Here is a 13665-nt window from a genome sequence, read left to right as displayed (position 1 = left end):
GCCCACAACAGACAGTAAAATTCCATCTGAACTGATGGAGCAGTCTGAGACTAATGAAGAGACCTTCGTGTCGCAGGTCACTACATATGTCAAAACGTGAATGCCTGATACTGAGCCATAAACCAATAAGGCAATCGCTGGTGTGGTTCCACCCACTATCACCAAAAAGAAGAAATTCAAGGCAGTTCCCTCTGCTGGCGAAGTCATGGTGACAGTCTTTTGGAATAGTGATGGCTTGTATTTGTTGCAAGACGGTGAACCACGGCTTCAAAGGCATATGTGAAGACTGAAACAACTCAAGAATTGTTTCCGAGTTGTTCAGTCTGACAAGAATAAAAAAGAAATCAAAAATGACAACGCAGACCCACACGTCTCGGAACCCAGGAACACATCAACAAACTGGGTCGGACATCAGTGCCTCTTACATCCTACAGCCCATACTTGACGCCCCCAGACTTCCATCTGTTTTGGTCCCTTGAGGATTCTCCAGATAGGACACACATTGTAGATGAGGACAGCGTAATTCATGCACTGAAAAGATGTCTACGAGCACAGGAAAATAGCTTTTTACCAACAGAGGGTAAATGCTCTGACACACCTCTGGCGTAAGGACACAGAACGTGATGGAGACTATGTAGCAAAATAGCACATGTAAAACAAATTGATGGCCGAAGTGGCCGAGCGGTTCTAGGACATTTGCGTAAAATGGAAAGGGTGGCGAACGCAGCACGAATAGCAAAAATTGGAAAAAGAAATGTATCTTCATTCAGCTCACAACGTGGGATGTAATACCCTCAACAAAAAATGCTTACGTGAAACAGCCGAGAAACGGATGTTTACACTGCTTTGTATTATAGCTGTTACGCTTATAGCCACGGCATTCGAGATGTAGATAGATAGATAGATAGTGAGAGAGAGAGAGAGAGAGAGAGAGAGAGAGAGAGAGACATCTGCAGTATTTGCTGTATTTTATGCTTTAACACTGGCGTGCTTGGCAGAAAAACAGGATACAGCCTCGATAATCTAGGAGAGAAATTTGTTGATACAGCGTCTTTTATTGGGAGCGATGCGAGATAAAGTTGAATCACTGTGATAACTTGTCCTCGTTCCGCTTTTCCTTCGTTTTATCTCACTTGTGGTCCACTCACCGAGGACCATGCGATGAGATTACATAGGTAAGATGTTCGACTCCTATTCGTGGGGAACAGGATTCAAAGGTCCTTCTACGCTTACTGATTAAGGAATTCAAGGTTCATCTCAATCATTCCAAGAAAGTGCTTTGGTGATTACATTCACCTCTGGCGTAAGGTCACAGAACGTGATGGAGACTATGTAGTAAAATAGCACATGTAAAACAAATTGCTGGTCGAAGTGGCCGAGCGGTTCTAGGCACTGCAATCTGGAACCGCGCGACAGCTACGGTCGCCGGTTCGAATCCTGCCTCCGGCATGGATGTGTGTGATATCCTTAGGTTAGTTAGGTTTAAGTAGTTTTAAGTTCTAGGGGACTGGTGACCTCAGCAGTTAAGTCCCATAGTGCTCAGAGCCATTTTTTAAAACAAATTTTGAATGATACTGTCGCCAAGCTCTGGCTCTTCGAATAACTGCGTTCTGAGAAAAAAGCTTGTGGGGAATTATTTATTATTTATTTACACGAACTTATGAACAGATGACAACAGATTTTAGAGGACAGTGCACCAGTGTTTTCAGTTCGATGCAGTGATATCCTGTGGCATAAGAAGACGTTTGCGAGGATCGTTTGATCAGTCTACTAAATTTCCATGAAAGAATGGAACATTTTTGTTGCAACTTCATGTCTGGTAAGCTTGATTATTCCAACGATTGTACAAAGAACTTCAACAATGTGCAGCTTCAAATGGTTCAAATGGCTCTGAGCACTATGGGACTTAACTGCTACGGTCATCAGTCCCCTAGAACTTAGAACTACTTAAACCTAACTAACCTAAGGACAGCACACAACACCCAGCCATCACGAGGCAGAGAAAATCCCTGACCCCGCCGGGAATCGAACCCGGGAACCCGGGCGTGGGAAGCAAGAACGCTACCGCACGATCACGAGATGCGGGCCAATGTACAGCGTACAGTTTATTGTTGACAGCAAATGCATTGATTAGTGTGTTAGTGAGATCGAAAATGGAGAACACCGAATTTTGTGCTGCTATTAAACATTATAGTTTGATGGGTCGGACTGCTGCACAGATCAAAACAAAGTTGGATGAAGTTTAGCCGGACTCTGCATCATCAATAAAGACCATTTACTTTTGCTTTTGCTTTAATTTAAACATGGTCGGACAACCACCAATGACGAAGCGAGCTCCGGCCGTTCAAATTGAGGCCACTACAATGGAAACCATTGACAAAATCCGTAATATGATGATGCAAGACCGCCGAATAAAAATGAATGAGATTTTATGAGACTGTAGGCGTCTCAACTGAATGAATTCATAAGATCTTGCACGGCGAATAGGCTATGAAGATGCTGTGTGCGAGGTGGGCGCCATAATTGCTCACAGTCGACCAAAGGTGCATCCGGCAAAACATATCAAAACAATACCTGGTGATATTTAACCGCAGTTCGCAAGAATGTTGAGCCAATTTGTGACTGTTGATGAAACCTGGATCTATCATTACACACCACAGCCAAAACGGCACTTAAAATAATGGACAAAGGTTGTTGAAAGCGCGCCAAGAGACAAAGACCATTTTGTCAGATGGTAAGATGACGACCACTGTTTCTTTCGGATGGCCAAGGACTAATCCTCATAGTTCACGTGGGAAAAGGCAGAACCATAACATGATCCTATTATGTTTCATTGTTGGATTATTTGAGAGTTACGTAGGGTGAAAAAAGACCGAAATTGACACGCCAAAATGTGTTCTTTCACGAGGGTATTGCACCATACCACATAACAGCTATAACAATGGCAAAAGTGCGTGAACTGGGCTTCGAATCGGTTGTTCATCCACCATATTCACCAAATTTGGCCAAAAGTGACTTCTTCCTCTCACTAATTTGAAACTTAGGCTTACGGAAAAGAAATTGTCATCAAATGAGGAAGTGATAGTTCCAATCAGCGAGTATTTTGCAGAGTTCAACAAAACATACTTTTTACGATGGGATTAAAAAGCTGGAGGATCGCTGGAGCAAATGTATTTCTCTCAATGGAGACTATGGTGAGAGGTAAGGTGCGTTGTTTAAGAAACAAAAATTTTGTTCTTGCTTTCTTACCTGACTTATTAAACCACGCTCGTAAACCGCGTGTTTTGTCGTAATTTGCCAGAAGGACAGGCGTCAGTCAATTATAGAACAAATTTTACGCAGAACCAGAGCGTAATTCCAACACTGTACACTCAAACTGCGAAAGTGTTGAACGGCATGACACTCAGAGGAAAGAAGCATCTATTCACTTGCATAATTCTTGTACAACCTCATGAATCTATTCTCTAAGTAACACGGTCGTCAACCATAATTATGCTTTTGACACGTCGCCTTTCTTTCAGTAATGACCTCATTGATTTGCGTAAGGGCACCTGACATAGTCTGTAAGTTAAATTTGAACCTTTCCAGACCCCTTCCTCCTGGGAAAAAGTATACAGAGAAGTACGGAGAAGTTAATTCTAGTCCATCAGCTCGTGGTCGACGACACTACAACAGCGAGGCTCTACGAAACTTCGTGTACGACCAAAAACATCAAACTGCCAGGTGGCCTGCAAATTTGCGAGGACGCAGGATTTGGCTTGCATCCACATTCATGTTGGGAGCCGTCCATGCAAAACCGTCCTCGTGCCGCCGGTACGTTATTGTGACTCGGCGGGCGGCGACTTCCTGCCCCCTCCCGTACCTCACCCCGCACCGAGCATTCGTCGTTTTGGCTGCCAGCCAGATCTGGTTCCATTGTCCCGGTGGTTTCCGCCACCTAATGCTGCCAGTTCCTCGTGTTCTCGAACGTAACGACTGTACCATTACTCTCACTTAGACTTGGTAATCTTAACAAAATTGTACTGCAACTACTTCCTGGTCTTGTCGCGAATTTTTATACGTTGCTCTGAGATGCTATCTTTTTAGAAGGTCGCGGAAGCCATTAACGCGCACACAAATGATACGTGTGAAGTCCGGTAACGGTGAAAAGTACAGCGAATGTGTGAAGTCAGATTTAATGCACAGACCAAAAGGACATTTGCGTAAAATGGAAAGGGTGGCGAACGCAGCACGAATAGCAAAAATTGGAAAAAGAAATGTATCTTCATTCAGCTCACAACGTGGGATGCAATACCTTCAACAAAAAATGCTTGCGTGAAATAGCCGAGAAACGGATGTTTACACTGCTTTGTATTATAGCTGTTACGCTTATAGCCACGGCGTTCGAGACGTAGATAGATAGATAGATAGATAGATAGATAGAGAGAGAGAGAGAGAGAGAGAGAGAGAGATCTGCAGTATTTGTTGTATTTTATGCTTTAACACTGGCGTGCTTGGCAGAAAAACAGGATACAGCCTCGATAATCTAGGAGAAAAATTTGTTGATACAGCGTCTTTTATTAGGAGCGATGCGAGATAAAGTTGAATGATAAAGTTGAATCACTGTGATAACTTGTCCTCGTTCCGCTTTCCCTTCGTTTTATCTCACTTGTGGTCCACTCACCGACGACCATGCGATGAGATTACGTAGGTAAGGTGTTCGACTCCTATTAGTGGGGAACAGGATTCAAAGGTCCTTCTACGCTTGCTGATTAAGGAATTCAAGGTTCATCTCAATCATTCCAAGAAAGAGCTTTGGTGATTACATTCACCTCTGGCGTAAGGTCACAGAACGTGATGGAGACTATGTAGCAAAATAGCACATGTAAAACAAATTGCTGGCCGAAGTGGCCGAGCGGTTCTAGGCACTACAGTCAGGAACCGCGCGACAGCCTATTACTTCACTCTGATTAATGTTGGGCGTCTATCACCGTATACCTTTATTATCAAAAACAGATTATTTATTAAAGATGTGTGAAACCACCACACGTAAAACGCGTCCTCTCCACATCTTCTACATAAAAGGGACTTGATTTTTTTTGCTATGGCATAATGCAGAGGTCTGTCCTCCAAAACCTTCTGCCATATGATATGCTTCATTAGAACGATCTTAATTAAAGACTGATAAGTACTGCAAATGTCCACTGCTGCAGTTTAACGGCCTGTGACGATATACAACTGTCCAACGTTTGTAAATTACCTGTATCGAAAGAGGAAACAAACCTCTCATAACCTCTAGCGGCCTCACGTATCAAATATGATACAGCTGGCGCTATTTTTTCTCACAATCGGAAATAATGTGTGTATCGTATACTATACAATCTGCGATTCACGCTCGTCTTTTTCTTTTCTTTTCTTTTTCATGTTTCTCACAGTCACAAGAAGGTGGTAGCACTTTACGAAAAGCACAGTTTTTGCGCGCAAGCGAAGATACCAAGTGAAAGAGATGGTAAGACACAGAAATAATATTACTTGTGAGAATAATCAAGAAAACTATAAGCAAATAAGTCTAAATATGTCACGTTGTAAGTTTTTGCAGGTGTTTACGAGCATCAGGGCACGTGTAAATGTACTGTACCAACTTTGATAGAATCGGACAGTATGAGTACATTTTGCACGTTATCAGGCCAGTTGTGTTTACATACGTGTGAATGATGTAAAGGAAGTGTAGTTTGTCTGCTACATCCTACTTGTCGTAAATGAGAAAATGAATAGTTCAGAAATTCTGGAGTTGCTACTGGAGTCCATCGACCAGAATATTCCGGACGAAAGGAAAAGATATGAAGCAAAGAAGTCAATACAAACCATCACACCAGCATGCAAAAGACCTAGGAATGCACTGCATATGCCAGACATTTAGCCTGGGAGACAAAAATGTAGATCTAGCTGTAAAATGCAAGGTTGTTCCAGTCATAAGTTCGTAATATGAAAGACTTCTGTGTTCCTGTGTTTCACTTCAAAAAGGAATTGCTTCAAAACTTCCCAAAAAGTATGAAGCAGCTTAGAGAGTGGAAACAAAAATCCTGAGTTCAGTAATCTTTATATGTAGGTAAACATGTATATTATTACGTAATTACGTGTAATGAACACTCTTTTGCAAAATTTAGTCTCTGAAATTATCGAATCTTTGGCATTTTCACATACTATGCTTTGTAGTCTCTTGAAAGGCTTGTAAGAATAAATAAATAATGTATACAAGCTTTGATTTCTGTTCATGAATGTTTCCTAACTTAAAATTCCAATAAACAGCAATAAAGAAACATTTTATACTTTTGACTATTTTAGCTTCAGAGAGGTCAGATGTATCATATTTGAAAAATGGGTTAAGGTTACTTTTGCTTGATAGAGACCTGCTGCATCACATACGATGTATGAGCTGTAGGCCATGTATGGAATGATAATTTTTTTTTACAAATTATTGGCTTTTAGTGATACTAAGAAGTGAAATATTACCGATTTCCCAATTACTTCTTTAAAAGTTTGGTTTCAGGTCTCTAGAGGTTAATCGCCTCTCACTACCTGCTTTACAGTTTAAGACCACCGGTTGAAAACTGAAGCGATTGGAATGGACCCTTAACAATAGGTCAAACCGTTTTCGTGGCACGACCTTAATCCCTTTAATGATTTTATATAAAAGAGAGGGTTCTGACTGACTCATTATCGCCCAGCACAAGCCGCTACGGGCAGAAACTTGAAATTAGCAGAAGGTGTGGATCTTAAACTGCAGGCGTCGTTTAAGAAGGGATTTTTCGAACTGCCAACCCTAAGGGGTTGAAATAGGGGATTTTTTTTTCAAAAATATCACTGTTAAGGTAATTTTAAAGCTATAAGCACGAAAATTGTTATTTGGTTTCTCAGTCAGAAGTAAAGAGGTACATGTTTCAATATTTTTGGAAATTTAACCATACAGTGTGAAAAAGTAAGTGAAAGCTTTTTTGCAAATATGTAATTTTTAAAGAACTACTGAAGTATTTCAAAAGCTTCATATATGGATATTGGTATTTTTTTTTGAAATAGAAGCCCTAAGGGGGTGAAATTTTATATTATTATGAAAGCATTTTAACGCTAAATATATGAAAATTTAAATTTGGCTTCTCAGTTAGAAATGGAAAAACACATGGTTCACTGTTTTTGGAAATTCAACCCCTAGGGGGGGGGGAGGGGGTGAAACTTGGATGAAAGTTTGAAGGAGATATTTCACTGTACAAACATTTTTCGAACTAAATCTTTGAAAATTGGTGTTTGGCTTCTCCGTTAGAGATGAAAAATACGTGTGCCACTGTTTTGGAAATTCAGCCCCTAATAGGATGAAATAGGGTCAGACTGATTCAGTGACTCGTCATAGCCCAGCCCAAATTGCTGAGGACAGAAACTTGAAATTTCGAGACGGTGTGGATCTAATACTGTAGGCACAGTTTAAAAAGGGATTGTCCGACCGAAATTCCACTACTAATCAGGTGAGGGAGCTGAAAGTCGCTATTAAGGGAATTTTGAAGGTAGAACTACGAAAACTGGCATTTGGTTTCTCAGTCAGAAAATAAGAACTAATTCAACCACTAAGGGGCTAAAATAGTGGGTGAAAGTTTTTTTTAAAGTAAGTAGTCACTAAAGAACTACTAAGGCATTTTTAAGGCTACATCTATGACAACTGGTGTTTGACTTCACGCTTGAAATAAGAAAAGATACTTGTTTCAGCGTTTCTGGCAATTTAACCCCAAGGAAGTGAAACAGACAATGAAAATTTTTAAGAAAATATTTCGTTACATTACTAAAATTTTAAAGCTAAATGCCCGGTTAGATATAAAGAAGTATTTCTTAGGCGATGAAAGTTGCTATGGAAATATCTCCAAATGAACGCAAAAGGCATGATTAACAAAATACTGTATTTGGACTCCAGCTACCAGAATCACTTCGTGGTCACAAGTAAATTCGGAAAAGACCATGCTTAGATGGCCTTAATTGGCGTGAAAAGCTTAGAAGGTATTGCAATTTGCGAACAACATAAAAATTCGATTAAATAAAAACAAAAAAATCTCTGCAAGCCATGCAGTCTACGCGATCGAAGCAGTGGGCGCTAATCTAGTTTATAGTAAATACATGCCTAATTACTGAATCCTAATGCTTAGAGGTTGGACGTAATGGGTGCAGCTACTACATAATATACGAAGAAAACTAGAAAAACATCCACTCACAGTTTCTTACGTAGCTGAAAAAATTCTTAGTAATCAGGCATTCACGTAGTCTTTCGTCAGGATTTTTCAGAAAGCAAGAGAACCAGCACTAACAAAATGGAAATGAAACGGACAACCTTCTTTCGGAAACTGAGAGTAACTACTGAAAACATATTTCTCTTATTAAGGATTTGAAGATAAATCTGGCGTATACTTGGCAACATATCAGCGTGAGTTCAGTATGATGCCCCTTAGACCACTGTGGCACGATTCTGACTTTATGAAGCGGTCAGTCTCTCTGCCTGACATATATCATCGTTATCAGAGAAGACATTAAGCACGATGGGATGCAGGCGATCCGCAGTAAAGTTCACGTACTCCCCAGCTGCCATCGTACCTTCCATTACTACCACAGGTCCCATGGTAGCTCAGGTGAACGTCTCCGGCCTCCCTGCTTTCTTCGAACAGTCGTTCGTCTGGTTCACGAGGTATCCGGAAACGAACGTCGACCTGGTGTAACGTGATTCATCCAACCAGGTAACACGTTTCTATTGTTCCACCGTCCCACGCATTTCTGTCGGTCAAAATGTAAACTGTTAGGGCCGTATGTTATGGATCCCCCTGTGCGCTGAACGATGCACTCCGAAACATATCTGCACCAGTACTGTACTCTGTTGTCAGATGTGCGACAGATCGCTGCCTGTCCTGATTTAGAGAGTGGGCAAGTCTTCTGCGTCTACGTTCTGCGGTGAGGCGTTGAAGTCGAACATTTTTTCGCCTATCCGTGGTTTCTGTGTCCTAAAATTGCTTTCCATAGACCTCCAGCACTCGATCAGTCCTCCATTTTTGTCGTTTCCGAAATGCTGGTTCCCAGGCGCCGAGCCATTACAATCTGCCCTTTGTCAAAGTTACTTTCATTAGTGGATTTCCCCAACTGCGGCCTCTGTTGTTACTAGAATGATTCCCCATTCGTCTCTAGTCCGCTTACATAATTTTCTGACGGCGCTGCGTGCCCGTAATAAATCTAGGAAGCAGTGGATCTCGCGGTGGGCAGTGGTCATAATGTTTTAGCTTGCTATTGTATGCGAATGTGTGTGTTACCGTAAATCGTATAGGGAATTTTCAGCATTAAACAGCCATATAAACAATAATGACCAAAATTCAGGAAAGATTTTCGTAGCGAAGAACACAGTGAGAGCCCTATACAAGAAAAATGTTGTCCAGACCATCAAAACGTTAGATACGTTAAAAAAAAGAGTTGAGAAAGTTCGTAATACCAAATAGTTTGTGTAACACGAAGGAATATATATTCACAATGACACAGGTCGTCCACTTTGCCACAGAGTATGTGTATTGTGTTTTTCTACGTGTTTTATACAGGATGTCCCAGGAGGAACCTCCAATATTCGGAGATGTGACTAGAACGACCATTCTAAACAAAGAAGCCTAGTAAACAAGGGCTCTAAAATGCTTACGTTAAGAACAATGGGAATGATATGTTGTTCATCTTCGCTACTGTGAAACGCATCTCTTCTACAGAAAAAGTTCTCGTAGCTCTCAATGTACGCACTTTAGAGCCCACGCTTACTAGACCTTTTTGTTTCGAAAGGTCATTCCTGTCATATCCCTGATTACTGACCATTCCTCCAGGGGCATCTTGTGTAGAGTATATTTCTCCTGCTGCTTTTCTGTTTTAATCTTTCTAGGTAACTCGGCAACCAGAAAGCTGTTTACGTAAGCTTGTTGAAGAGCAACAATAACTGTATGAGTGAAATTACATCTATGATCAGATTGAGTCTAATCTGATATAGTCAGTGTAGTGTTGTGTGTGTGTGTTGACAATCACCAGAAGAGATGAGGTGTGGGTCAAAACAGAATATTTTCCTTGCTTTTGTACATAATGAGATAAAGATTTGTGTACTTGTTACATTATCTAATTCTGTGTATTGAACTCTTGTTTGAAGTTATTTGCACAAAATGATCAAAGAACGAATAAATGTTAGTCTTATTATTCAATACTCACCGAGTCCAAAGCGGTAGCCGTCGGCGAACCTGGAGCTGGCATTGTGGAAGACGCACGCACTGTCCACCTGTCGCTGGAACTCCTCCGCGGCATTATCTGTCAACATTAGAACGAAAGTTCAAGATGGGTGTTTATGACAGATGGTTTAGACTTCGAGAGCGTAGTGCTGACCGTTTGTCGTGCACACAATTTTGCCGTTCTCGTCTATTCTTTTGCTGGCCCTAAAATGCAACATTTTCTGGCAAAGCTCTCTTCTCTAAACTGACGTTGAGAATTTAGCTGCTTTTGTATGGCAAAGGTCCACGATGTTGAGCAGACATTTCAATGTATGAGGAATCGGATTAGATCTACTAAATATATTGACTGTGATGAAGGTTAGTAGCAATTGAAGGGAAGTGAACGACTAAAACACAAGTAATATCTGAGGTTCCCCAGGGAAGTGTTATAGAACTTCTGCTGTTCCTGATCTACATAAATGACTTAGAAGACAATCTGAATAGTACTCTTAGCTCGTTTGCAGATGATGCTGTCATATAAAATTTTATAAAATCATAGGATGATCAAAAGAAATTGCAAAAAGATTTAGGCAAGATATCTTTGTGGTGCAAAGAGTGGAAATTGACTCTAAATAATGAAAAGTGTGAAACCATCCACAAGATTACCAAAAGGAAACCGCTAAATTTCTGTTACACGATAAATCAGACAAATCTGAAGGCTTTCAATTCAACTAAATACTACAGCTTAACTCGGAACGATAACATAGATGATGTTCTGGGTAAAGGAAGCCAAAGACGCGGATTTATTGGCAGAACATTGAGAAAACGCGACAGGTCTAGTGAAGGTACTGCCTGCATAACGCTTGTAATCCTTCTTCTGGATTATTGCTGTGCCGTTTGGGATCCACATCAGAAAGGATCGACAGAGGACATCGAAAAAGTTTAAGAACTGCAGCTTATTTTGTAATATCACGAAATAGGGGAGAGAGTCCTACGAATATGATGAGTAAATTGGGGTGACAATCGTTAAAACAAAGGCGTTTTTGTTGAGGCAGAACTTCTCATGGAATTTCAATCACCAACTTTTTTCTCAGAGCGTGAAAGTATTTTTTGGCGCCCACCTCTACAGGGAGGAATAATCATTGTAATAAAATAGGAGAAATCCGATCTTGCTCGGAAAGATTTTAAGTGTTTATTTTACCAATCGCGACGCTGTTCGCTTGTTGGTGTTTTATCGTGTTTATATACATTTTCAATTCTTCAAGAATGTTCACAGCAAAACCTTTTGGTATGCTGTGTAGGATTTGGAGCGTATTTTCGATTGTATCAGTAGTGTGGTTTTGATTTTTCAGATATAGAAAGAAGCTCAAATGATTATTCTCGTTGTCTCTACATTATTTCTACGTTTGAAAACTGAAGACCATACTGATGACAGAATCGAAAATACACTCCAAATCCTGCACAGTTGCATGACTATTATCTATTTAATTTGAGAGTGAGATAGCATTAATAAATTTGTTATCTCTGGCACTAGAAATATACATTCTGCATATCATTGAAGTATCAGAGCTTATTTGTCACTACCTATGGGGACAGTCCGCGCTTCATTATACATACACAAAGGAGTTTCACATAACAGTGGTTGGAGCATCTCTAAAAATTTCGGTTCGTAATGCGCACCGTGGCGTAATTTCACTGGGGCACAGGCGTGTCAGAACATGTAGACAAATCATCTGCTCCGTAATGTCGCATTGCAACAGCTCGAGCCTGTAGATAGTCAAGCTAAATGACAATTTCCAAAAGATGCTGTCCACCTTACCAGGCAATTCGTGTCAGCGACTTCCTTGACTACTGACGAATGCCGCTTCGTAAACGGTGACCAAATTCAGTACCTGTAACGTGATATAAAAGTTTGGAGAGATGCTCTATCCAGAAATATGTGCCTATTATCTGTATATCTTGTAGTTTTCGTGCAATCATCTTGCTGCTGCCGCTGCTGCTTTTGCTGAATAAGGATTTAAGGAGAGAAGACATCAGTGTCCTATCCACCCCCCGAGAACAAAAGCAGTGTACCCAATGTTATTGCCCCTAGAGTAAATTCTCTATGCAAGTGTGAGAATGTGTTCCAATGTTTGCGTAGCGTGTATCGCGGGACGAATGTGTCAGCCACTTATTCACCTAGTGAGATGTGGGAAGCTGCAAAGTACCACGTCCAGGGTGATACCGACCATCATAGTTAATACACTGGACGAGTTCTAACCGGGAAAGGCGTGGCTCCACTTCTCTGAAGCAGGCGCTTTAACGTGCCCGGCTACCCGGGCGTGTTTGGTCATCTTAAATCCTGGAAATACTTAATAATATATCTGCATATGTGGAAGCACAGGTTTGCTGCAGTACTATGTACGGATTGTTGTTCAACAGACAAGTATTTACGAGAAAATAGGAACAGTGTTTCTTGAACTAACAGCCTCAACTATACGGAAAACAACGTTTTGCGTCGAGGCAGTATTACACCTGTTCAGTGACGAAAGCTAGTACAGAACAAGAGGACAGTAAGTGCACAGACTGCTATTTATGCAGTGAAGAAGTATTGAGCTTAATGACCTGCATAAAACGATTGTTAAAAGGTTTGAAATTGAATACCCATCAGTAGAGTCAATCTTACGTGCAGACGTTGTTACTCCATAATGGATACAGTACTTGCTGCAGTCTTATAAACCAGGTCAGCATATACAAACTCAGATCCAATACGTGCACACAGCTGGTGCCGCGCGTATCAAAACCTTATTGTTTCACAGCACGGCGCTGCATCAACGGCGCTCCCCTGCTTCCTGAGGCGCAGAATTCCAGTGTACACAGCCTGCACTAACCGAGCCGTTTCAGAGCGAATGCATGCAGTTCTGTTTGCGGGTGCACCGCTAGCGACAGGTTTTTCTGCATTTGCAAGTCCGATGTGCATAGTTGCTGCAGCTGCTGGAGTTTCAACCGCATTTATGTCTCAGGTACACGCCGCCGGATATTTGCAAACAGCTCTTGCCTGCATTTGAGAAAACCGTGTGTACTTTCAGAATCTGTGCCTTTTGCAGTAGGGGGGGGGGGGGGGGGGGATAGATACATATAGAAGCGGCATTATAAACTGAGTTCTAATGCAAGGCATCGTTCGTGTCTAGGAATACGTACTTCTAGGAATATTCTTTCTCCTCTTACTTGCCTCACTGTTTACATTCCATCTTTTCCACTTCCATGTAACTCTGTTGTCGGCTGTTTACCGTACATTTCGGAGCTCAAAACGCGTATGCGTTGTTACTCTGTGTCTCAATACTAAATAACAGCGCCAGCAGGTGAGTGAAAGGAGTTAAAGAAGTTCATATATCACGTAAATTGAATATGAAATTTCGTCATGCTTTTAAAAAAAGTTTGAAATGTGTGTGAAATC

At 41.1% G+C, this 13665-nt stretch overlaps 1 protein-coding gene across 1 annotated transcript in view; it reads right to left on the bottom strand.

Moving 5' to 3' along the window:
• The window catches only part of LOC126088855 (delta-1-pyrroline-5-carboxylate synthase), a 221391-nt gene that overhangs the window by 13752 nt on the left and 193974 nt on the right, over positions 1-13665 (bottom strand). The window contains exon 14 of the mRNA XM_049906867.1: positions 10234-10329. Within this exon, the coding sequence (XP_049762824.1) occupies positions 10234-10329 (96 nt within the window). The remainder of the gene's footprint in view (positions 1-10233; positions 10330-13665) is intronic.

The sequence above is a fragment of the Schistocerca cancellata genome, chromosome 1 (assembly GCF_023864275.1).
Source record: "Schistocerca cancellata isolate TAMUIC-IGC-003103 chromosome 1, iqSchCanc2.1, whole genome shotgun sequence".
In the NCBI taxonomy this organism is placed as follows: domain Eukaryota; kingdom Metazoa; phylum Arthropoda; class Insecta; order Orthoptera; family Acrididae; genus Schistocerca; species Schistocerca cancellata.
Note: the sequence above shows the minus strand (reverse complement) of the source record. Positions and strands in the feature narration are given on the sequence as shown.